At 41.6% G+C, this 26,250-nt stretch overlaps 1 protein-coding gene across 2 annotated transcripts; it reads right to left on the reverse strand.

The window, feature by feature from the left end:
- Nucleotides 1-1,154: 1,154 nt before the first annotated feature.
- SLC35E3 (solute carrier family 35 member E3) lies at nucleotides 1,155-26,175 on the reverse strand. 2 transcript variants are annotated; one of them, XM_069584687.1, is made up of 5 exons: nucleotides 25,415-26,077; nucleotides 24,484-24,594; nucleotides 20,465-20,623; nucleotides 2,180-2,331; nucleotides 1,155-1,831 (listed from the first exon to the last, which is right to left on the reverse strand). In XM_069584687.1, the coding sequence occupies exons 1-4, from the start codon at nucleotides 25,814-25,816 to the stop codon at nucleotides 2,212-2,214; spliced, it is 792 nt and encodes a 263-aa protein (XP_069440788.1). In that variant the 5' UTR covers nucleotides 25,817-26,077; the 3' UTR covers nucleotides 1,155-1,831; nucleotides 2,180-2,211. The 2 variants fall into 2 exon arrangements, with proteins under 2 accessions (XP_069440788.1, XP_069440787.1); XM_069584686.1 differs by lacking the exons at nucleotides 1,155-1,831; nucleotides 2,180-2,331 and adding exons at nucleotides 8,388-10,822; nucleotides 15,407-15,489 and having other exon boundaries at nucleotides 25,415-26,175.
- Between the last annotated feature and the right edge of the window lie 75 nt (nucleotides 26,176-26,250).

Raw genomic sequence — 26,250 nt, forward strand, 5'->3', positions numbered from 1 at the left:
GAGGAACTAAAAACCCTTCTGATGAAAGTGAAACTGGAGAGTGAAAAGGTTGGCTTAAAGCTCAACATTCAGAAAATTAAGATCATGGCATCTGGTCCCATCACTTCATGGGAAATAGATGGGGAAACAGTGGAAACAGTGTCAGGCTTTATTTTGGGGGGCTCCAAAATCACTGCAGATGGTGACTGCAGCCATGAAATTAAAAGATGCTTACTCCTTGGAAGGGAAGTTATGACCAACCTAGATAGCATATTCAAAAGCAGAGACATTACTTTCCAACTAAGGTCCATCTAGTCAAGGCTATGGTTTTTTCAGTGGTCATGTATGGATGTGAGAGTTGGACTGTGAAGAAAGCTGAATGCCGAAGAATTGATGCTTTTGAACTGTGGTGTTGGAAAAGACTCTTGAGAGTCCCTTGGACTGCAAGGAGATCCAACCAGTCCATTCTAAAGATCAGTCCTGGGTATTTTTTGGAAGGACTGATGCTAAAGCTGAAACTCAATACTTTGGCCACCTCATATGAAGAGTTGACTTCCTGGAAAAGACTCTGATGCTGGGAGGGATTGGGGGCAAGAGGAGAAGGGGATGACAGAGGATGAGATGGCTGGATGGCATCACCGACTCGCTGGACAGGAGTTTGAGTGAACTCCAGGAGTTGGTGATGAACAGGGAGGCCTGGCGTGCTGCAATTCATGGGGTCGGAAAGAGTCGGACATGACTGAGCGACTGAACTGAAGGACAAAATGAAAACAGGAAAAAAAATGAAGACATATGGTTGATTCGGATCACTTCATTTTAAAAGGGAAAATAATCTCATATGAGTAATGAAAAAAATCAAAATTTAGAGTGAATATGAATCTGAAATGGCTCTAAAAACCAAAGTCCTCTTTAAAAAAGACATAGTACTGGCTGGTTAAAGAAATATGCAGGCTTCCTCATGTGGCATGCCTAGTGTTCATGAGATTTTAGTTAAATAGAAAAATGTGAATTACTATGGTTTGGGTGATGTGCTGTTTTCCAAATTAAAAACAGTATAGCAAATATAACCTCTAGATATCTATAAATAATTAAATTGGCAATAATTCACCTCCCAATGATTTCATGTTAAGTGTAAAGCAGCTTTGATAAATCAAATTAAATCATGTCTTCTAATATTTTATAAATATAAATCCATTTAATGTTTTGCATACTTTCTAAAAACAGAATATATGAATAACAAAGTGCATATGAACAAGAAACCAGCAGCTCTCACAAGGACCAAACAAAATCTTTCTCATTGATTTCATCTAATATACTCTCAATATAAGCAAATGAGAAATTTTAATCTGAAAAAGCACACTCAGGGGATTTCAGAGATGGAGGGTTCCTTGGAAATCATTTGGACCCAAGCCCTCATTTTACAAATCAAGAAACTGAGAACAAGAGGCAAGGGGCTTCCCCACAGCCAAAGGTCAGCCTGGTCAAAGGCAGAGTTTGGACTGGGAGCCATGATTCTGAGGTCCAAGCCAACTCTGCTCCACAGTGACTCACCTGCCCCCAGACTGGTCCTTTTCATGGCAGGTTTACTTCCCCCCTTTTAACTTTAGTGGTAACAGAGATAAGGAAATACATAACTGATCACCTCTTAGTGGGCTTGAAAGATTGTTTGCAAGTAAGCCAGCAGTTGGCAAAAGTGACTGTTGATTTTATTAACAGTAACCCACATCTCAAGAATATATTCAATAACCAAAAATAAAACTCCTTTTCAGAGTGAAAGATCATCTCTGTTACAGAAGTATGTGCACTTCTTCCAGGGGTACACAGGAATATTTGGTGCTTTGCAATTTTAATCCTGTAATAAAAAAAAAACACCCATTCATGTCAAACAGCATTCAACATTGCCTGTAATAGCAATAGAATTGTCTGTACTCTTGGATCCATATCCTTCTCTCATACACTGACCACTCAGCCTACTCCAGCCTGCTTTTTGCCTCCATCACACCACAGAAACAGCCTCACCAAGGTCCACAATAAACTGTCAACAAACACAATGGTTGTTTTTCTGTGCAAGTCTACCTTGACCTCCCAGCAATAGCAAAGGGTGGTCACCTTTGGCCACCCTCTCTCCCATTATACCATCCCTGTTTTCCTCCTTCCTCTGTGACCCTTCCTCTTCAGCTTCCTCTGTAAAAATACCTACCACTACCAGTATATGGTAGAGTTCCTCAAGGCTCAGCTGTAGACTTCTTGCATTATAATGTCTTCCAAGGTAAACTCCTTCTGGTCTGTGTCTTCATCCTCAACAGGTGTACCCCAGAAACTCCGTTTATCTCCACTCCACACCAAAATCTCCTGTCCCAAAGACATACAGCTAACAGGCACATGGAAAGATGCTCAATATTGCTAATTATTAGAGAAATGCAAATCAAACTGATGAGGTATCATCTCACAACTGTCAGAATGACTATCATCAAAAGTCTACAAACAAGTACTGATGAGGATGTGAAGAAAGGGGAACTCTCCTGCACTGCTGGTAGGAATGTAAACTGGTGTAGCCACTATGAAAAGAGGATGGTGGCTCCTCAAAAAACTAAAAAGAGAACTCCCATCAGTTCAGTTCAGTTCAGTCGCTCAGTTGTATCTGACTCTTTGTGACCCCATGAACTGCAGCCCGCCAGGCTTCCCTGCCCATCACCAACTCCTGGAGTCCACCCAAACCCATGTCCATTAAGTCGATGATGCCATCCAACCATCTCATCCTCTGTCGTCCCCTTCTCCTCCTGCCCTCAATCTTTCCCAGATTCAGGGTCTTTTCCAATGAGTCAGTTCTTCGCATCAGGTGGCCAAAATATTGGAGTTTCAGCCTCAACACCAGTCCTTCCAATGAAAACCCAGGACTGATCTCCTTTAGGATGGACTGGTTGGATTTCCTTGCAGTCCAAGGGACTCTCAAGAGTCTTCTCCAACACCACAGTTCAAAAGCATCAATTCTTCGGTGCTCAGCCTTCTTCACAGTCCAACTCTCACATCTATACATGACCACTGGAAAAACCATAGCCTTGACTAGACGGACCTTTGTTGGCAAATTAATGTCTCTGGTTTTTAACGTGCTGCCTAGGTTGGTCATAACTTTCCTAACAAGGAGTGTCTTTTAATTTCATTGCTGCAATAGCCAGAGCCCAGAAAAATAGGTCAGGGGTGGCGGCTGAGAGAGAGGCTACCCTGTGCCCGAGGTTAGGGGTGGTGGCCAAGAGGAGCTACCCTGCATCCGAGGTAAGGAGCAGCAGCTATGCTTTGCTGGAGCAGCCGTGAAGAGAGACCCTGCATCCAAGGTAAGAGAAACCCAAGTTAAGATGGTAGGCACTGAGAGGGGATAAGGGGGCAGACAGACCGAAACTACAGTCACGGACAACTAGCCAATCTGATCACATGGACCACACACTTGTCTAACTCAGTGAAACTAAGCCATGTCGTGTGGGGCCACCCAAGACGGGTGGAGAGGTCTGACAGAATGTGGTCCACTGGAGAAGGGAATGGCAAACCACTTCATTATTCTTGCCTGGAGAACCCCATGACCATTATGAAAAGAAAAAAAGATAGGACACTAAAAGATGAACTCCCCAGGTTGGTAGGTGCCCAACATGCTACTGGAGATCAGTGGAGAAATAACTCCAGAAAGAATGAAGGGATGAAGCCAAAGCAAAAACAACACCCAGTTGTGAATGGGACTGATGACAGAAGCAAGATTCGATGCTGTAAAGAGCAATATTGCATAGGAACCTGGAATGTTAGGTCCATGAATCAAGGCAAATTGGAAGTGGTCAAAGAGGAGATGGCAAGAGTGAACGTCAGCATTCTAGGAATCAATGAACTAAGATGGACTGGAATGGGTGAATTTAACTCAGAGGACCATTATATCTACCACTGTGGGCAAGAATCCCTTAGAAGAAATGGAGTAGTCAACAGAGTCAACAAAAGAGTCCGAAATGCAGTACTTGGATGCAATCTCAGAAAAGACAGAATGATCTCTGTTCGTTTCCAACACAAACCATTCAATATCATGGTAATCCAAGTCTATGCCCCGACCAATAATGCTGAAGAAGCTGAAGTTGAATGGTTCTATGAAGACCTACAAGATCTTCTAGAACTAAGACCCAAAAAGGTGTCCTTTTTGTTACTGGGGACTGGAATGCAAAATTAGGAAGTCAAGAAATACCTGGATTAACAGGCAAATTGGGCCTTGGAGTACAGAATGAAGCAGGGCAAAGGCTAATAGAGTTCTGCCAAGAGTATGCACTGGTCATAGCAAACACCCTCTTCCAACAACACAAGAGAAGAGTCTACACATGGACATCACCAGATGGTCAATACCAAAATCAGATTGATTCTATTCTTTGCAGCCAAAGATGGAGAAGCTCTATAGAGTCAGCAAAAAATAAGACTGGGAGCTGACTGTAGTTCAGATCAAGAACTCATTATTGCCAAATTCAGACTTAAATTGTAGAAAGTAGGAAAATCACTAGACCATTCAGGTATGACCTAAATCAAATCCCTTATGATTATAAACTGGAAGTGACAAAAAGATTCAAGAGATTAGATCTCATAGAGAGAGTGCCTGACGAACTATGGACAGAGGTTCATGACATCCTCCAGGAGGCAATGATCAAGACCATCCCCAAGAAAAAAAGAAATGCAAAAAGGCAAAACGGTTATCTGAGGAGGCCTTACAAATAGTTGTGAAAAGAAGAGAAGCGAAAGGCAACGGAGAAAAAGAAAGATATACCCATTTGAATGCAGAGTTCCAAAAAATAGCAAGGAGTGATAAGAAAGCCTTCCTCAGTGATCAATGCAGAATGGGAAAGACTAGAGATTTCTTTAAGAATACTAGATACACCAAGATAACATTTCATGGAAAAATGGGCTCAATAAAGAACAGAAATGGTATGGACCTAACAGAAGCAGAAGATATTAAGAAGCAGCAGCAAGAATACACAGAAGAACTATGCAAGAAAGATCTTCATGACCTAGATAAACACGATGGTGTGATAACTCACCTAGAGCCACACATCCTGGAATGCGAAGTCAAGTGGGCCTTAGGAAAAACAAAGCCAATGGAGGTGATGGAATTCCAGTTGAGCTATTTCAAATCCTGAAAGATGATGCTGTGAAAGTCGTGCACTCAATATGCCAGCAAATTTGGAAAACTCAGCAGTGGCCACAGGACTGGGAAAGGTCAGTTTTCATTCCAATCCCGAAGAAAGGCAATGCCAAAGAATGTTCAAACTAATGCACAACTGCACTCATCTCACACACTAGCAAAGTAATGCTCAAAATTCTCCTAGCCAGGCTTCAACAGTACGTGAACCATGTACTTCCAGATGTTCAAGCTGGTTGTAGAAAAGGCAGAGGAACCAGAGATCAAATTGCCAACATCCGCTGGATCATAGAAAAAGCAAGAGAGTTCCAGAAAAACATCTACTTCTGCTTTATTGACTATGCCAAAGCCTTTGACTGTGTGGATCACAACAAACTGAAAAATTCTGAAAGACATGGGAATACCAGACCACCTGTCCTACTTCCTGAGAAATCTGTATGCAGGTCAGGAAGCAACAGGGAGAACTGGACACGGAACAACAGGCTGGTTCCAAATCGGGAAAGGAGTACGTCAAAGCTGTATATTGTCACCCTGCTTATTTAACTTACATGCAGAGTACATCATGAGAAATGTGGACTGGATGAAGCACAAGCTGGAGTCAAGATTGCCAGGAGAAATACCAATAACCTCAGATGTGCAGATGACACCACCCTTGTGGCAGAAAGTGAAGAATTAAGTAGCCTCTTGATGAAAATGAAACAGGAGAGTGAAAAAGTTGGCTTAAAGCTCAACATTCAGAAAACTAAGATCATGGCATCTGGTCCCATCACTTCATGGCAAATAGATGGGAAACAGTGAAACAGTGATAGACTTTATTTGGGGGGGCTCCAAAATCACTGCAGATGGTGATTGCAGCCACGAAATTAAAAGACGCTTACTCCTTGGAAGGAAAGTTATGACCAATCTAGATAGCATATTAAAAAGCAGAGACATTACTTTGCCAACAAAGGCCCACCTAGTCAAGGCTATGGTTTTTCCAGTAGTCATGTATGGATGTGAGAGTTGGACTATAAAGAAAGCTGAGCACCAAAGAACTGATGCTTTTGAACTGTGGTGTTGGAGAAGACTCTTGAGAGTCCCCTGGACTGCAAGGAGATCCAACCAGTCCATCCTAAAGGAATTCAGTCCTGAATATTCATTGGATGGACTGATGCGGAAACTGAAATTCCAATATTTTGGCTACCTGATGCAAAGAACTGACTCATTTGAAAAGACTCTGATGCTAGGAAAGATTGAAGGTGAGAGGAGAAGGGGACGGCAGAGGATGAGATGGTTGGATGGCATCACCGACTCAATGGACATGGGTTTGAGTAAACTTCGGGATTTGGTGATGGACAGGGAGGCCTGGCATGCTGCAGTCCATGGGGTTGCAAAGAGTTGGACACGACTGTTAGACTGAGTAAACACCTGAAATTAATATTATAAATCAATTACACATCAATTTTTTAAAAAAAGACTCCTGACTTCTAGACCTATATATCTGGTTACTTAATAACTTTAACTGGATTTGTCAAAGACACTTTAAAGTCGAGATAGCTAGACTGTGAATTTAGTCTCCACATTCCCCACCCCAACCTCTTCTTGTGTTTCCTATCTTGAGAGGGTACTTTCCTCTTTAAGCTGCCCAAATCATACACATGTGATTCCTGACTTCATCCCTTCTCATGCTTTCCATTTCCAATCCATCTCAAGCCCACTTGACCTCATCTACAAAATCCTCCTGCTCTACCCACTTCTGTCATCTCACCACCACCTCTCCAAGTGATCACATCTCACTAGAGCTGTCTCCTCTTTGCTAGCCTCTCTCTGGTTCTCTCTCATGTGTTTCAAAACAAAGGCACTGACTGTGACGACGTGACAATGCTCAGAACACCCCGTCTTGCTCTTACTAGATTCCTAACACCGTCCATAAGGTGTTCTGTGGTCCAAGGGCTGGCCTTTCTTTCCAATCCCTGGCCTTCCTTTGCAATTTCGTGTCATATCACATCTCCCCTAAATGTAGTTCCTACGCTCCATCCTTTTTGCAGTTTAAAACTCATCACAAATTCCTCCAACCAAAGGGCCTTTGCATGCATTATTCCCTTTTACCAGAATGCAATCCCCCCTCTCTTTACTCAGCTCAGTCTTTGCTCAGCTAACTTCTACATGGCCATCAAATTTCAGCTCAGTTGTCCTCTCCTCGTGGACACCTTTGCTGACAGCCAATCCTGGGCCAGACTGTTTTGTTACATGCTCCAGAGAACCATGTGCCTTCTACCATTTGAGCCTGAAATAATAAATTTTTAATTAATTTCTATCTTTTCTGCTGGAGTAATGTTTAATATCACAGGGAACACAGGACTATCTCTGCACAGTGTGTGGCACCGTACCTGGCACATAACGCATGTTTAATAAGTCTTTGTTGAATGAATGAAATGATCATTCTAGTCCTGATGTTAGCAACTATAATCTAGTTCAAGTTTGCAAACAGAAAGGCAAAACAGAATATATCTAATAAATACGGTCTTCATTCTTTTCTTCAGACCTTCTCCTTTGACCATTCTGCATATTCATTCACCCAACAACTAATCACCAATGGGGTCAATGTGGAGTGCTCCATTAGTTGCTTATAAATAGATTTTTTAGAAAAGATGACTAGTGATTTGAAACTAGCAAGGTTTAAAAAGTATTTTCAAAAATGAACAGGAGAACATTGGCTTCATTTCACAAAGAAGAGGATTTCTTCTTTATGTGATTTTATTTCTAAAAATATTTATTTTTTGACTTATTTGGTTACATCAGATCTCCCTTGTGGCATACAGACTCTAGTTGTGTGCGGGATTAGTAGTGTGGCACAGGCTTAGATGTCCCAAGTCATGTGGGATCTTAGGTCCCTGACCAGGGATTGAACCCACACTACCTGCACTGAAAGGCAGGTTCATAACCACTGGACCACCAGGGATGGCCCTCCTTTATCTTTTTTAAAAAAGAGATAAGGACTTTCTTTGTTGCTGGCGCTTAGTGCCTAAATTGTGTCTGACTCTTTGCAACCCCATGAACTGCAGCAAGCCAGACCTCCCTGTCCTTTACCAACTCCCTGAGTTTGCTCAAACTCATGTCCATGGAGTCAGTGATGCCATCCGAACATCTCATCCTCCGTCATCCCCTTCTCTTCTGTTTCCTTAGGTGATGCAAACTCAGGAGCTGGACAGGCCAGCGTCACTCCTGCATACACACAGACACCATCCTTCCTCTACTGGTTCTAACATGTAACTTGAAAGTAAAAACATCAAGTTCTCTTTATTTATAACAGGTAAAAACTGCAGTATGGTCATCTAATATACAATAAAAAAACAAGTGTAATTACATCCTTAACAAAAGGACAGCCAGCATGTTTTCTTCCATAGCACAGAATTACTGGTTTGTCTCCGCGGTTGGTCCTCATCATCTGGTCCATTTTCCTCCCAGGAATTTCCTTTTCAAAGGAAGACAGTCTTCAGGGCAAAAAATGTTTATCAGACTCTAGTTCCAGTAGTATATATTCTATTCACTTATAGATCCATAACCACCCCACCGCACACTATCTTGCTCCAGCCTTCCTTGAATCCCTACTGACATCAGTCATTTAGTACAACTCTACCCCAACATTTATTATAACCCCCCAAGTTGCATTTACAGTTAAGAAGAATCTGTAAATGGCACAAATCGACTCAGATGTTAGTGCACAGAAGTCAAATGATCCTCTGAAATACTGAAGTACTTTTCTCCAGCTTTTGGTAAACAATTATATGTTCATTTAAAACACAGAGAACATTCCTTAGACAAACGTTAACTCCTGAAGCTCATCTAGCAAGACAAATTGCTTTGTATTTCTTAGCACAATAAAATGTATCTTTGGAAACTGAGAAGAACCAAAATTATTTAAAACAATAACAGAACACCACACATAAAAATCACACAACAGAATGACTGATACATTGAAATTCTGTCAAAATCGATTTTCAGTGAGGCTTTGCATTTCAAATAGGCCAGTAAAAAAAAAAAAATGGTCCTAAAAGGTGTATTTTATACATGTGACCTTTCATCCTCCAAAGAGCTGTTTTTCTCACTTGAAGTTTCTAAATAACATTTAGAAAAAGAAATATTATAAGAGGGATTATCCGGATCAGTCAATTTATTGTGAGAGGTTATCAACAACTGCTTTGAATTCTCAAATGTCAAGAGTGGGAAGCCAGTAATAGATTTGGCAGTTCAATATGTGACACTATTATATTCTTGAGTAAAATCATGTATTTCCCCTAGAATTTATTTAATTATCCCTTTAAAAAAATTCATGGAACTTGTTAAATATTGACTATTTCTCTACTTCTCTTTCAAATCTTTCCTCATATCTTCACCAAGTTTCTGCTTAATCTCTGATAACATCTACCTTGACTTGCTGCTCAAGAATTTTCCTTAGCCCACTTAGAAAGGCTGACACAATTCACTCCAAACCCTTCAGTGTCAAAGATACCTCACATGTGGGCGTGGGGGAGTGATGGCTGGGAGGTAGTCTTAAGCAATCATTAACATGAATTGCTCAAAGAAGCCAGGAGAACAGTCACCAGGATAAGAAGAAACCTGCTCAATTTCTCCTGCAGTCTTTTCTTTGAGTCGTTTAAACATGGAGCTCTTTTATTTTTGAACTTCATGTATAGTTTCTAGAGCTCACTGAGAGCTCAGCAAGAGAACACCCATAGAAACTGTAGGTTTTCTGATAACATTAACTTCTTATATCCACTTTCTACTAGAAGAATAATACTTTTAGAACTGGTTTTTGCCTTATGATCTCCTTTACTGCACTTTGCTTTCCAATAATCATATGTTATTTCTGTAAATGAAAAAAGCAAGAAGTTATACTAAAACAACTAAAATAGAAATGCTAGCCTTAAATTCTGACTTGAATACTTTGGCTTCAATTATAATAGAACTCATATTGGGGACCACCTATGAGCAAGTCGAGGAATCCTATGTGTCCTTCCTTAAAAGCCATTACACATTTGTGGTACAGTGATCTGAATTTCTTTGTCAGCATTATAAAACTTTAATTTCATGTACTTCATTTGATATAACCAAACCATCCTATATACTTCATAGAATAACCTTTGAAAAGAAGCATGAGCCATGCTTTAGAGGATAAAGTTTTTCTTACAAGGTACTCTAAAAGAGAAAGTTCTATTTATTTTACTTTTTAATTAATTTTATTATTATTACTTTTTGGTCATGCCACACAGCTTGCAGGATCTTAACTCCCTGACCAGGGATTGAGCCTGCACCCTTGGCAGCGAAAGTATGGTGTCTCAACCACTGGACCACCAGAAAATTCCCAAGTAAGTTATATTTATGAATAAAATTTCTTTTGCATGACTTTTTATAAATGATCATTTAATGAATTTTGCAACATAATTTTCATTTCTTCTTTGAAAGTAACTTGCCCACTTTTTTTGTTATGTTCAGGCAACTTTTTCTCTACAAAAACCTAATTAAGGACGTTGCACCAATTTACTCTTACTTCCTTCTTGTTCACTGAGTTTAAAATGGGTGTAGGCAAGAATGCCAAATAATGTACATAACATGCCAAGACCCTGATTAATTGACAATGGATCCTTGAATAAAACATATCCTCCAAATAAAGTAATGCAGAACTTGAAGTGTCCAAACATGTTATAGCTGAGGTTTATAGATAAGGATAAAAAAGAATAACAAGCTAGATGTTTTATATTCTCTCTCCTCCCTCTCTCACATACACACACACACACACACACACACACACACACACAAGGATAAAAAATAACAAGCTAGATGTTTTATATTCTCTCTCCTCCCTCTCTCACATACACACACACACACACACATACACACACACACAAGGATAAAAAATAACAAGCTAGATGTTTTATATTCTCTCTCCTCCCTCTCTCACATACACACACACACACACACACACACACAGAGAGAGACAGACAGACAGACAGACACACACACACACACACAGCTAAGGCTTCCGATGGCTGGAGAGAAGTACATGAAACCCAGACTGAAGAGCAGCTCCCAAGTTTAAAGAACAGGAACTTCAGTGAAGCCCTGGGTGAATCCTAGTTTCTTCAGGTAGCTTTCAGTAATTAATCAGTGATAGGAGACTCCCTCAACTACTCTCCCTGTTGACCTCCCCAAACAAGAGAGAAGGGGCTGTGATACAAAGTTGGGAAAGGGATTCAGAACAAGTTACAGAGAAGCTCTTTTGTAGATCAATTCGTGTTGCTGTTTTATGGAGCCATTTCAAAACTTCCCTTGGCAAATGAGGTGAGACATGTAAGGCGTCAGAGGGCTGACTCAAGGGCAATACAGCCAGTGTGCTTAAGCTTAGGAGGGAATCAGGGACAGGGGAGGACTAGCCCTGAGCACCAGTGACTTGCCAGGCACTATGCCAGATGCATATCTAACACCATTTTATAATATTTAAGAGTCATATTTCCCTTCACTGCAATAGCACTCTTCTCATTTACAACAGTGGAGGCTCGAGGATTTTAAGTAACTTAGCTCACAGAATTAATAAGTGGCAGGGCCAGAGGTCAAACATAGATGGGTCTATTTAACTCTAAAGTCCATGTTTGAGTTGAATTTACTCAAGCCGAGTTGAAGTTACTGCTCGTAACTTGCTGCTGGATTAAGGCATGTCCAAATCATTGTTCATTTAAAAGGCTAACTAAAGACACAACTGGTACCTTTACAAGTTATTCTTACTGAATTTTAAATCGTTTTTTCTCTATGAATTAGTACTTTATTATATTTCAGATGTCTGATATGTACCCATGTACTCTTCCTAATAATACTAGAAAGAGCTACCACTCTGCCCCGGCGTCATTGTGAGGATTAACTAAGCTAATATACGCACGGCTTTAAGCACCCAGTAAGATCCCTATATGTGAGCTATTTACAGCAGTGCTGTGCTGCGCTTAGTCACTCAGTCATGTCCAACTCTTTGTGATCCTATGGACTATAGCCTGCCAGGCTCCTCTGTCCATGGGGATTCTCCAGGCAAAAATGGGTTGCCATGTCCTCCTCCCACAATCTTCCAAACCCAGGGACTGAACCCTGGTCTCCCACATTGTAGGCAGATTCTTAACTGTCTGAGCCACCAGGGATGCCCAAGAATACTGGAGTGGGTAGCCTATCCCTTCTCCAGGGGAACTTCCCCAATCCAGGAATTGAACCAGGGTCTCTTGCATTACAGGTGGATTCTACACCAGCTGAGCTACCAGAGAAGCCCCGTAACAGCGATACTTACACCTAATAAACACTGGCCAGGTGCTGGACACACATTGTCTCAGACACTTACAGCAACCTAATCATGTGGGTACCATGACCCCCATTTCATAATGAGAGTGGGACAGAGATCTCCCACAACTCGCTGAGGCAGCAGCAGAACTGCAGCTGCATGCCTGGACCTGCCCAACCTCAAAGTCCAGGTTCCCTCCTCTGCTCGGAGCCCAACTAAGCAACCAGGAAGTTCCGTCTGGGCAGGAGAGCACAGGTCAGGTCACCAGGGTACCAGTGCTTGCCTCCCTCAACAGGGGTAATTTTCCTGTGGGACAGAGGACCTTCTCAAGGATGTTAATTATAACCATAATAAAACAGGCTTCATTTTCAATTATGAGCTATCTTCAAGTGCACTGGCTCCCACATGCCAGCATTTCCTTACTCCTCAGCCTTTCTTTTAAGTGGTCAAGGTCTGTTAAAGATATTTATATGAGAGGAACGGCAAATTTAAAGAAATTCTTCAGTGAATCCTTTTGTAAATTAGGAAAAAAAAAAAAACAGGAGCAAGCTATATTCAACATCTCCAACTCCTCTAATTCTGCACTTTCTTCCAGTCGGCTTCCACCTGGACATTCTGAAGTTCTTGTCAAAATCATCAGTGCCTGCACCTCACCAAGCCCTTCCTCAACTGCCTGAACCTGACCTGGCAGCAGCCTTGGACACAGCTGACTCCCCTCCTCCTCACTTGGTTTCTACACCCTCTCCTCCTTGCTTCCACCTCAACTGCTCCTTTGCTGCCCCTTCCGCCTGGCTCCTGTCATCTCTGCAAACTCTAAACGCTGAAGTGACCCAGGACTTGATCTGTAAACACCATTTTTTCCTCTTCCTGTGTGCTTAGTAATGTCAGCCAGACTCACTGCTTCAAACCACATCTACACACCACCAAATCTCTCCAGAATCCCTCCGGCCAAGACCTCGATCTTGAACTCTCTGACTTGTTTCACCCCAAACTGAGCACCTGGTCTTCCTCCCCACCTCCACACCGCCTTCGGGCTGTCCTATTTCAGTCCTTGGCAACTGTACGCCACCAGGGGCTCAGGCTCAAAGCTGGGTGAGTCAACTTTCTTTCCTCTCTCATTCTCCACATCCAATCTGCCTGCAAAACCTGCTGGCTCTACTTGGAAATACATCCAGAGTCCAATCACTTCTCACTGCGCCCACAGTGACTCTCCCGGTACCAAAGCAGTGCAGCTTCTAACTTAGCATACTGCAGCAGCAGCAGATGGCTTCCTTCATCTCTTGCCCCTTTCAATGCAGTAGTTCTCAACTGGGAGTGATTCTGTCATCTGGGCAAGGACACGGTTTTGGTTTTCATAATTGGGGAAAAGGGTGCTACTGCTATCTGGTGACTGGAGGCCAGAAATGCTGCTAAACATCCTCCAATGGACAGGACAGGCCTCTGCAACAAAGAACTGTCTGGATCAAAAGGTCAGTAGCACTGAGGTTGAAAATCCTTGCCTTGCCTGTTCTCAACACAATAGCCCAGAGGGATCCTACTAAAACAGACATAAAATCATGTCATGCCCTGCTCAATGGCTTCACCTCTCATGTAAAAGCTCTGCTCAGTTTGCCCCCTATTACTCTGAGTCCTCCTAAAGCCACCCTGTGCTCCCCCTGCTCCAGCCACACAGGTTTCTTGTTCCTTCCAGTCTCTCGCCTGCTGTTCCCTGTGCCTGGCAATGCTATCCATCCCACTCTGCGTGGAACAACCTCACTTCCTTCAGGTCTTTACTCAAAAGTATCCGTTTTGCTGAGGCCTTCCTGTCTACCTTGTGTAAAACTTCACCCTGTCCCCAATATCCCACCACCCCGTCCCTGCTTCATCTCTTTCTCCTCATCACTTGACACTATCTAACCCTGCATATGCACATTTCATTCCTTATTTATAGCCTTTCTCCCCAGAACTTAAGCCTGTGAGAGCAGAGATTTTTGTCTCTTCAGTTCACTGTATCTTCAATGCCTGACATACAGTAGATACTCAGTATGTGAATATTTACTAAGTCAAGGAATGGTTTACAGTGGGCGTTCAGTTAATATTTGTTGAATGAATGAATGGATGTTCTTAGTTAGGGCACATACTTGGATGCCTTGATCTGGCAGCACAAGTCCTGGCTAGACCACCCAGGTTCAAACCTGGACACCATACTCCAAGTGAGTTATTCAACCCCTCTGCACCTCCACTTCCTCTTCTGCAGAACAAAGACAGAATTTACTTCACTGAGCTGCTATAAAAACTAAATGTTAATACACAGAAGGTGTTTCAAACAGCGCCTGGCACAGAAGAAACGTTAAGTGTTGCTTTTGTTTTTTTAAATTATTACTATTAGAACTGTTGTTATTTATTGACAGCTGTCAAATGTGCTGTTTTATACTTTGTGGACAGCTCAGTGTTCACTCAATATAGGGGAAATGCTAAAAATGGGCAGCTGAGTTTGATTAAGATCTTCAAGTCATGACTTCATTTCTTAATGTGAAGTAATATTGAGAAAAGCAGGCACACCCAGCCAGACAAGTACAAAAATAAACTCACAAGCCAGAGTGACTGGTCTGAAATTACTGTTACTTAGATTAACCACTCCTTTGTATTATTATTATTAAACTATCAATAACTGAAAAGTGATGGGAAACCTAAATATTCACCTCAGTATTCACTCAACAAATGTTTATGTGCAAGGACTGGTGCTCTGCATTAATTCTGATACGGGAAAAGCTCACCTATTCCTTAAGAAAATTCAAAAGCATTTATGATACAGAAAGCTGACCCATCTCCCCAGTTCACAGTTTGTTAAATCTCCATAAAGACTAAAAATAACCCAATCTACTCAATTTAGGCCATGCAATAGTAAGTGTGAGACTCAAATAAAGAAATCAGTGTGACAGAGTTTTGGAGAATATAAAAGACTATACATTTGTGAATTGTTAGAAAAAGGATACGTGACTGGTGAAGTGTTCCCAATGATCCAATAAATCGACAAGTTCACCATGAAAGCTATTACTCCAGAGAGCAGGACCATCAGCTACAAATAAACCAAAAGAATCATTAATGAAAAGCAGCTGCAATCATTACAATCATCAAGTGAAAATATACTTCATCAGGAACTTCTGTCAACCATTAAAAACCAAGACCTTTTTTTTGGCCACACCGCAGTGCCTGGTGGGATCCTAGTTCCCCGATCAGGGTACCGAAACCGGGACCCTGCAGTGGAAGCATGGAGTCCAAACCACTGGGCTGCCAGGGAATTTCCCAAAATAAGATTTTTAAAAAGAGATAATCAAGCTCAGAGAAAGCAAGAACTGAGCGTAAAAAAGCAGAATGAGTAGTATTTGAAACTGCAATTTTGTCTACAAAATGCAATGGAAAATTCTTCAACAATATGCTGACTCTGAATGTAAACTGCCAGGTTAGTTTTTCTTATCTATCCAGTGAAAAATTATTTTGTAATAATTTATTATAAAAGTAATAATATATTCATCATGGAAAAATTAGAAAATAAAGATGAGCAAAAAGAACATAACGGATTTTTTTCCTTCTACTTTCACCGAGATGTAATTGACACACAGCACTGTGTAAGTTTCAGGTGTACAGCATCATGATTTGACCTACACACATTACGAAATAGGATTCCCTTGTAGCTCAGTTGGTAAAGAATCTGCCCGCCATGCAAGAGACCCATGTTCGATTCCTGGGTGGAAAAGATCCCCTGGAGAAGCAAATGGCAACCCACTCCAGTATTCTGGCCTGGAGAATCCATGGACAGAGGAGCCTGGCAGGCTACAGTCCATGGGGTCGCAACTGTTGGACACGACTGAGCAACTAAACCATAAACCAACCAACCATTATGGAATGGCTACCAGGGCAAGAATAGAGAACATCTACCATCCACACGTATATAAAATTAAACATACAGGGAAAAGTATTTTTCCCTGTGAAGAGAACTCATAAGGAATTCTTATAATCCCAACCACTCAGCACAGTTAATACATTGGCATATATCCTTTCACACCTTTTTTCCTTTGAATTGCTCATTTTATTCTTATTTAAATTGAATCAGTGGGCATTCATTCGATACCCACAAAACTAGCCCAGGCCTTATAAGGAACACAATGGGTTCTTGCCCTCAAAGATTTCAGAAACCACTCAAGGATATCATAAAAATCTTTATAATATAATCACAGCTTACACTTACATAGTGCTGACTAAGCAACAAGAATTGTTCTAAATATATTACATGTACTAACTCATTTAATTGTTGCAAACAGCCATGAGAGAATAAAATATTTTCCCTTCTCACAGACAAGAAAATAGCACAAAGAGGTCAAGTAACTTGCCTAAGACACACAGTTAGTAAGTGGAAGGGCCAAGATCTAAACACAGGGCAGTCTGATTCTGGAGTCTCTGCTCCCAACTGGCTCTGCTGTGCTACCTCTTAACCAAATGAAGCTTCCCCAGTGGCTCAGCAGTAAAGAATCTGCCTGCAATGCAGGAGGCTTGCACGAGATGTGGGTTCGATCCCTGGATCAGGAAGAGTCCCTGGAGAAGGAAATGATAACACGCTCCAGCATTCTTGCCTGACAGTTCCCACGGACAGACCATGGTGTCAGAAAGAGTCAGACACAACTGAGCGACTAAATGACAGTGCAATACAAGACGCACAGCTCAGGCAAGAAGAGAAAATCAGTCTTGAGCTCTAACCTCATTAACAGGCAAGCAGAGAGCAGGTTCTTAGGCTCCTCTAGACAGGAGATGTCCTTTTGGGCTGGAATAGCAAGAAAAGTCTTTGGATTTCAAATGCATGTTTAGATTAGAAAAAGAAATAACAGGGGCAGGAAACAGTATGGGTCAAAGCAGAGGAACGGAAGCCGAGGTGTGTGCGTGGGACACGGGTAAACCTGCTTGGCTGAGGATGGGAGACCATGGGCTGTCCCACTGTAGACACGCATGACATTCTGTCCACACTTATCCCACAATTTCATGTTAAAAGTTAGAAAACAAGTCAGACAGAGAAAGAAATATCATATATTGCTGATATGCGGCATCTTTAAAAAAAAAAGATACAAATGAACTTTTGTATAAAACAGAAACAGACTCACAGACTTAGAGAACACACTCATGGTTACTAGGGGTGAAGGGTGGGGAGGAGGGATAGCCAGGGAATTTGGGATGGACATGTACCCACTGCTATATTGAAGATGGATGGCCAACAAGGATTTACTGTAGAGTGCAGAGAATTCTGCTCAATATTCTAAAACAACTAATTGGGAAAAGAATTTGAAAAACAACAGACATGTAAATGTATAACTGAATCACTCTGTTATATACCTGAAAATAACATAACACTGTTAATCAACTATATGCTAATATAAAATAAAAAATTTAAAAAAGGTTACAAAACCATTATCTACTGCTGAAATAGAATTTAGAGAAAATATCAGTTACAATTTGAATTATTAAGGAGTTTAAATTCCAAAGAAAACATGTCATATTTGAAGACTCTTTCTGTCCCATATGGGTTTTATCAGTTTTTAAATCAGTGCAGTTGTAACTAGACCAGGGGAGTTGGATTTGCTGTCTTTTAATTAGAAACAGTAATACCTTACTTTCTTTTTTTAAACAACAGTGAGGCTCACTAAATTTTTAACTAAGAGAAATTTGCCCCTTAAAGATTTTAAAAATTGTTTCTAGGAATGTATCATTGTTAATTTTACAGTTTACAGTATGTCACAAGCCTGTTTCCTGACGACCTTCACATCATTAAAAACACAATTACACTTTGAGACAATGATGCCCTCTAGAGACAATGAAGGTGATTCTCCCTTATTCAGCAGTCTCAGACTGCCGTGCTCTTGTTTTTTTGACCTTTATTTATGGTCTTTCTGCTGAGGTCCTCATTTTCAAATGTCAGAGGACCAGTTACATAAAGCCTCTCCCCTCCTAGTCTAAGGTACCCAAACTACAGTAGTTTGATAAATTACCACCACCTACAAAACAGACATGCCCATGCCCTGCGTTAAATGTATGGGAAGCAGAAGTTCCTTTCCTAAGTAGGGGGGCTATACTTTCTAACTTTATTAAAACAATGTCCCCAGAGTACAGACCCCTTTGATCTGACAATTCCATTCTAAGACTCTATTTCACAGAATAAAAAGGCCCAGTTCGTAAGGCCACATGTACAAGTCTGTTTACACAATACTGTTTATGGTAGTTAAGAACTGTAACTATTATACCATCATCAAAAGAATGATGTGAAGATATTTTTATGAGACACTGTTAAGTGAGAAAAGCAAGATACAGAAAATCATAAGGCCCTGCTAACACAGCAGGGTCCCAATAAAGCCTTGCTTGAATTTCTAAAAAAAGAAAATTTGTGTAATAGGATCCCACTTTTGTAAAAGAAACAAGTGTATAGTTTAAGTATACATATGTGTATGTATGCTTGGGCATGTTGTATGCGTTTATATGAGGGTATGTACAGCACAGAGAAAAATATGCAAGAACAAACACTAGAATATTAACATGACTGACTTTAAGGAGAAGGAATGGGGTAATGGGATGATGAAGTGTGTATGGGTAGCGGGGCTGGGGAAAAGGAACCCAGGGTAAAAACAGCGTAAGTAATATGGTTACATATATATGAAATTAAATATACACACAACGTGCATTTATCTTTGGATTCAAAAAGATCCATGAAATGATCATTACCAAAGTAGTAAAGGTGATTATCCTAGTGTGGCAGGATTCACGAGGACTTTCACTTTATAATTTTATGTATGTTCAAAAATATACATAATATGAACTACGCATATTATTATAATAAAATCAACAAAGCTATATTTTCATTATAAAAAAATAAATGCCCCAAATATTTGTGGGCTACACAGCTTGGCACCACTGTGGAAGGTGACTGCAGCCACAGTGGAAAAGCCAATGGTTTTCCCAGTAGTCATGAACGGATGTGAGAGCTGCACCATGAAGAAGGCTGAGCACTGAAGAACTGGTGCTTTCAAACTGTGGTGCTGGAGAAGACTCTTGGGAGTCCCCTGGCCAACAAGGAGATCAAACCAGTCAATCCTAAAGGACATCGACCCTGAATATTCATTGGAAGGACTGATGCTGAAGCTGAAGCTTCAATACTTCGGCCACCAGATGATGTGAAGGGCCGATGTGATGCTGGGAAAGACTGAAGGCAGGAGGAGAAAGGAGCGACAAAGGATGAGGTGGTTGGATGGCATCACTGACTCAATGGACTTGAGTTTGAGCCAGCTCCAGCAGATAGTGAAGGACAGGGAAGCCTGGCGTGCTGCAGTCCACGGGGTCACAAAGAGTCAGACACAACTGAGCGACTGGACAACAAATAGGCTTGCTTAGCATAGTAACCAGGCATCGGAAGACCTGAATTTTAGCCCTGGTTTTACCACTGACTAGCTGTTGCACCCTAAGCGAGTCCCTTAATCTTTCTCTGCCTCAGTTTCTTCATCTAAAGAATAATCTCTGGGCTTCCCTGGTGGCTCAGTGGTAAAGAATCCGCCTGCCAATGCGCAAGAACAGGTTCAATCCTTGGTCAGGGAAGATCCCACAGGACTCGGAGCAACTAAGCCCATGCACAGCTACTGAGCCTGTGTTCTAGAGACCGAGAGCCCCAACTCCTGAGCCCACACGCCACGACTACCGAAGCCGCACGCCCCAGAGCCCGCCTCCACAATAAGAGAAGCCGCCGCAATGAGAAGCCTGCGCACCGCAACTGGGGATGAGCCCCTGCCTGTTGCAGCTAGAGAAAAGCCTGCGTGGCAACAAAGACCCTGAACAGCCCCAAATAACTAACTAAATAATTAAATTTTAAAGAAAGGAATAATCTTACCTTGCCTCCCTTAAAGTGTGATTTTAAAGATTAAATGTGAGAATGGATCCGAGCTAGCACTCTGAAAACTAAAAATTGCATTAGTAATTATTACTGTCTTGTTTCTTAGACACCCACCCAAACAATTAGAACTTACCAAAGCAGAGACTGACCAGGGACCAAATATTCCTCCTTCTGCGAACACTGGCTCAAAGAAGGGCACAGCGATCAGCAACATGGCAGACGACATCGGGGCCTGGTAGTACAGCAGCTGCATCGAGTTTACTTGCAGTTCATGCTGTTTGGCTCCTACCCACTGAAATTCAGAAGAGAGAACAAGTTAGGTAGAAAAAACTGTGGTACTCAACAAAGAAAAGATGCAATTTTGGCCACAAACACGGGAATGAGGGGCAGGGCTTAGGGAAGAGGAAATGCCTAAGATATCAAAGATCAATAATATATATATATGTATATCTTGTAAGCTCCTTGGATAAAAGGAGTTTTCTATATTCCATGTCTGATAATTGATTTTCTTACTATTAAAGGAGGAAAAAAAAATCCTCTCTTCCCTCCAGATCCTAGTAAATGTGGAAAATCAATGCATAGGTATCAGAGATCTTGGGAAAATTAGGCAGGTATGGATATTTATAAGCAGGAATAAGCAGGCTAATCTTCACAAGCAGGATAAGAAGGAACACAGATGCACTGTCAGACTTCATTTCTTTCTAAAAATGGCCCCCAAAATGAAGACTGGGAGGCAGGGCGGACTCTTAACTGGAGACGAACAGAAACCTCATTTATCCCAGGTGGCCACCAACGTGTGTGGTCAGAAAGGGGTATGTGAGAGCTTTTCGTTAACTTCAGAAAACTCGATCAGTGGCAGAGTAGAAGGAACCTCCCTCTCTATGGCTGACTTTTCTGTGAATAATCCCCCCTAATAAACTATAGATAATCACAACCCCTAAAAAGGCTATGCTTAGAACAGACACTCCACAGCCTCAAACCCTTTCAGTTCTCAAAATGCTTCAGAAATATAACTGAAAAAGAGGTTTTAAAGAAAGTTTGATAGGACTGTCTGAATATAATACCTAGCAAGAACAGCCAGGCTTTTTTGAATAACTGCTCCTACATAATTCTTTTTCCTGTAGGTCCGGGTATCCTGTTACATAAACGCTAAGTCTACAGAAATTCACCAAGACAAAAATAGAAGAGCAGGAAATGTGAAGCATTATCCTGCCAGCCTTACTAAGAGTCTGCTGTGAACATGAAGGACAAAGAGTTGATTCTTTTGCTTGGGACACCACAGTGAGCGAAAATGAAGGCAGAGGGTGTACGCACAGCCCTGCGTGGCCTTAGCAGCCTCTATGGGCAGCTGCGGGTCTGACACGAGATACCAGGCCTGGAATGGTGGTGACTTTCAGGCCTCCACTTGCTCTCACTGCAGCGCAGCCTGGCTTCTGCTTGTCACCCTTCTCATGAAACTGCTCCCCGACAGGGCACCTTCACCTCCAGCGGCCACACTGATGGACTGCCCTCGGCCCCCTTCCAGCTGGAGCCCTCTGCAGAACCTGCAACTGCTCTTGGAAGAACTTGACCTCTGGTTTGTGCTGCTTTCTCACTCACCTCTTCCTTCCCTACTATCTGTAAGGGAGATGTCTGGCTTTCCTCTTTTACCTCCCCAACTTATCTTTTCCTATCCGCTGACACCTAGAGCTCTGACCTTCTTCCTCGAGCATCCTTTAAGTCACTCCTTTAACAGCTTACTGTTCATTTCACTTAGATCATCTGCAGGGGCTTATTTAGGATTAAGCTGATTACTTTTTTCCCCAAATGAGCTCCTCCTGTGTTGCTCCAATAATTAATGATATAGTCTCCTCCAAGGATCAGACTCATTTTCAGTAGGGTCTGCACTCTCACATTCAGTTGGGTCTTACTAATTCTTTCTCCAAAAGGTGTCTGGAGTTTGATTTTTCCTTTCCATGTCCAGTACCACTGTCCTTGTTCATGTCTTTCCTGTCTTCCCCTTAAACCATGGAGCACTTCCTGACTGCTCTGCCTGTCAACCTGTCTTCCCTCTTACTCATTCTTCACTGCCGCCAGAAGTTTCTAGAACACAGGGAATGATCAACTCACTGCCCTCTCTGAACTCCTGTCCTGGTGCCTGCAAGATAAAGGGCACACTTCCTCCACATGATACTCAAGACTCTGAAATCTGGTCTCACCCACCCCTCAGCCTTGTCTTTCCACCAAGCAACTACAGTCCAGTCTCACCAAAAAGAACCAACTTCTCCAAAAATGCTCTGTATTTTCACACATCATTGCAAAGAAAGACCTCTGCTATACTACTCTGCTAAGCAAATTCCTATGCGTTCTTCAATTTGAACTTTCCCATAAAGCCGTACCTCACCACCACCTCCTAGCAGAATTGTCTCTCTGTGGTGTTCCTCAGAACTTTCCTCATACCCTGAGCTATACTACCTGTGATCAGCTTTCTCCATGCATTTCTTCGATACTGGATTATAGCTGCTTTTCATCTCTGTATCAAGGCTGAGTATAAAGCAGAAGAAATGTCTGCTGAATGGAGGAAAGACTCAATCATCTTTCTACAACTAAATCTAACAGCTCTTAATTCATCTTAACTCATTCAGCTCTTAATTCATCTCTTAATTCCTTTCAGTGCCCTAGTAGTATGAGAAGAAATAACTTGGAAATTATACAAGGATACAATAGGAAAATACAACTTTCCTTAAAATGAATTTTCTGGGGAATATATCGATTCTGTAACCATACTTTTACCATTTACCAATAATCAAAAACTTTGCCCATAATTTAGTCTAGTCTACAATCATTCCTTGGTCAATCTCATTTCAAATATCTACCTGAGAGATACAGAATTCTTTGATTCCAATCTATATCAATTTTGAAACTTGTCTGAACAAAAATGGTCATATTGGCGTGGCCAGTGAGTACTGTGAGTACTCTGAATTGAAGTTATACGTAAAGGATACAAGAAATTCTAACGTTCAACAAATAAAATTTCCTGCTCTAACAAATAATTCATACTGAATCAAAAAAGTCCATTTAACAAAAAAGATAAATAGTATCTAATGAAAAATTTAAACTCATTGAAGTATGCCCAAATGCAGTTTTCTTAAAGCACAAACCTGAGCTTCCTCTGATTTCTCTCTGTAGTAAAAGAATATCTTGGGGCTAAGTGACAAGACTGAGTGGGTGCTCCTGCCTTTCATGTCACTGCTCTCTTTTATTTAAACTGCTTCTCTGCCACTAAGAAGTTTATTCAACCCCAGAATTTTCACATAACAATGTTTCTGAACTAACCAGTACTAGAAAATGCTAAGGCTGCCTTATTAAATTCCTAACATTCATAATTAAAATGCCTTAGTATACAACTAGTGGATGCTTGTGAACAAAGTCAAATTGATCCCACATTTGGCTCTGATTCCCCATGCAGGCATACCCAGAATTTTCAGTCCAAGGTTTTCAGTATAGAGAAAATACTGTTTCACTGTACCCTTCGTCATTCATTATTCTTTTCCCCATTATATAAGAAACAAAAAATACTTGTTGAGATTTTATGGTAATGAAGTAAATAAATCCATGAACAAGTTTTCAGGCAAGGCATCAGGCTAGCGCAAGAAGTGAAATACCCATTGCTATAATATACTAACAGAGACAAATGATTAGAATATACAAGCTGTAACAGCGGTATATCTTTTGAGGCAAAGATTTATAAATCTGAAATTTTCCTTTCCTGTTCAATTTTTTGGATCTGTATTTACTCCTTCACAGTAACATCATAATTAAACAGTAAATGATAAATACCACAAAACCCATGAACACAATCCTCAAGTAAAAAAGTCTTATTACTATTTTGTAAGGATTTCCCAAAACACATTATACCATCATCTGAAACTCAGACTGTAAAGTGTGGGTATCATACACTTACAAACAGGTAGGGAAATACTTGGTGAACACCCTACACCCACATTTCTGTCTCCTTTCTTCTCTTCAACTTGAGTCAGACAATTTATGCAATTATGCTTCTTCCCAACAGTCTATTGTCTCTATACTGTATTGCCTAAACCTTGGGGCACAGCTTCAAAATTTATGAAACCTGCTAAAAGGCACATAAAGAAAAAAAAAAAAATTACCAACCACTTGATAAAGGGATGTAACTAAAACACCAAGAGCAGCAAACACCGTTCCAAGGAAATTAAACTTCACATCGTAATAAGAATTTAGGATTACACCTAAAGTTATAGGAATCTGTAAAGAAAAAGAAGTAAATGTTGTTCAGATTAAATTTATGAGACATAAAATTAGCATTCCTTTCACAGTGTCTTACAAGGTTAACCATAAAAATGTCACAGGAAACAATGAACCTCTACAAACATTCTTCCATGTGAAAAAAAAAGAACTGTTAATCCTACTTCCTCAAAGTTGAATGAAATAATTCTATATTTTTGTTCACATTTACTTTTATTTAAAATTCTGGGTAAAATAATGAGTCGATGCATTGCACTTTGCGTGAAAATACCACATGCAAACACATCAGAGTAAATGGACTACAAAACTAGTGTCTAAACATAGAAATACAAGGGTATAACCAAAAAAAGCATTAAGATTTTAAGTTCTGTAAGTTATGAAGTACTAAAATTATTTTAGCCCATCTTTTTTTTATGTAAAGACTATGAAACCTCTGCAGTATGTCAACGCAAACATATTCTGAGAGACATTTAACGTTTATCATAAAGTCAGTTTGAGATTTTCCACTTAATCCGATACAGATTTGCATCACTCAATACAGCTTTCTTTCTTACTCAGAAATCACAGCATAAGGATTTTCCATCAAACAGTAGTTATGAAAACTCACACAAGTACACTCTACTGTGCTGAAAGCCCAACAGAGCGCCAAGATGGCTTTTTTTCACCTTTCCCAAATAAGCGTGAAGTTCACAAATGACTCAAGTGTGGATTTTACTATCACGGGAAAGAGGATGGCGCAAGGTTACGCAAACTTGCCGGGGGAGAAAGCTGGTCCAGGTGAGTTGTTAGAGGCGCACCTCACCCGGCTGAAGCTACTCACCAGCGTGAGCCGTATTTTGGTGGAGAAGGTTTTCTTGTAGCAGAGGGTCTGGATGACTATGATTACCGGCGTGGTCATGGCCTTGGCCAGCTGATAGGTGCCTATGGTGTTATTCTGCAAAGATAAGTTGGTGAAGACCACGAAGCCACAGAAGCTGAGGGCCAGGAGGAGGAGCTTGGAAGGCGGCAGACTTTTGGGGGCAAAGATGTCCAGCTTCTGGCAGACGTACAAGCCCAGCCAAGTGACCACGAAGTGAACCAGGGTCAGGCTCATGTTGGGGAAGCCGTAGTGGACATAGATCCATTTGTTAAGGAACACGATGCAGATGGACACCAGTAGATTGAGTAGGAGCCCGGCCGCGATGCGCCCGTTGCCCCGTACTCGATCCGCCAGCGATGCCATGACTCGCGTAGCCAGGGGCCGTCAGCCTCGGAAAGGGGCGCCCGGCCTGTCCCCGGCTGCCCTCTCCCTCCTCCTCGGCCGCCGCGTTCTCGCAGCCGCCGGCTTCACGGTCCGGCTGCGGAGAGACATTCGACCTTCGGGTCCCAGCAGAGTAGCAACCTCAGGCAAGCACACATGCTCTGCCGCCGCCCATTCAGTCTGCGACTACGCGGCAACACGTCCCGCGCGCCCCGCCCCCTTTCATCCGTGGTCACGTGGCTCAGGGCACCCGCGCTTCCGCCCTCGAACAGTTAGCGGAGCAGCTAACCTGCGCAGGCGCGTGGCGCTCTGGCTGAGGCGAGCCGAGTCCTTCTTGCCGTACCACCTGAGTTAGCTAAACCCGGCTATCCCAATCTGGGACCCCTTTCTTGTTGGACATTTCCTGTGTGTTGTTT

Source organism: Ovis canadensis, chromosome 3, assembly GCF_042477335.2.
Source record: "Ovis canadensis isolate MfBH-ARS-UI-01 breed Bighorn chromosome 3, ARS-UI_OviCan_v2, whole genome shotgun sequence".
Taxonomy (NCBI): domain Eukaryota; kingdom Metazoa; phylum Chordata; class Mammalia; order Artiodactyla; family Bovidae; genus Ovis; species Ovis canadensis.

What these genes read in the sequence shown, in the direction of transcription:
- SLC35E3 (XM_069584686.1), bottom strand. Translation starts at nt 25,816, where the DNA reads ATGGCATCGCTGGCGGATCGAGTACGGGGCAACGGGCGCATCGCGGCC. An exon ending in CCAAAATACGGCTCACGCTG is followed by an intron (nt 24,595 to 25,414) that starts GTGAGTAGCTTC and finishes TTTTCTTTACAG; the next exon opens with ATTCCTATAACTTTAGGTGT. An exon ending in GGGAACACTTCACCAGTCAC is followed by an intron (nt 10,823 to 15,406) that starts GTATCCTTTTTC and finishes TATAAACCTCAG; the next exon opens with CTATAACATGTTTGGACACT.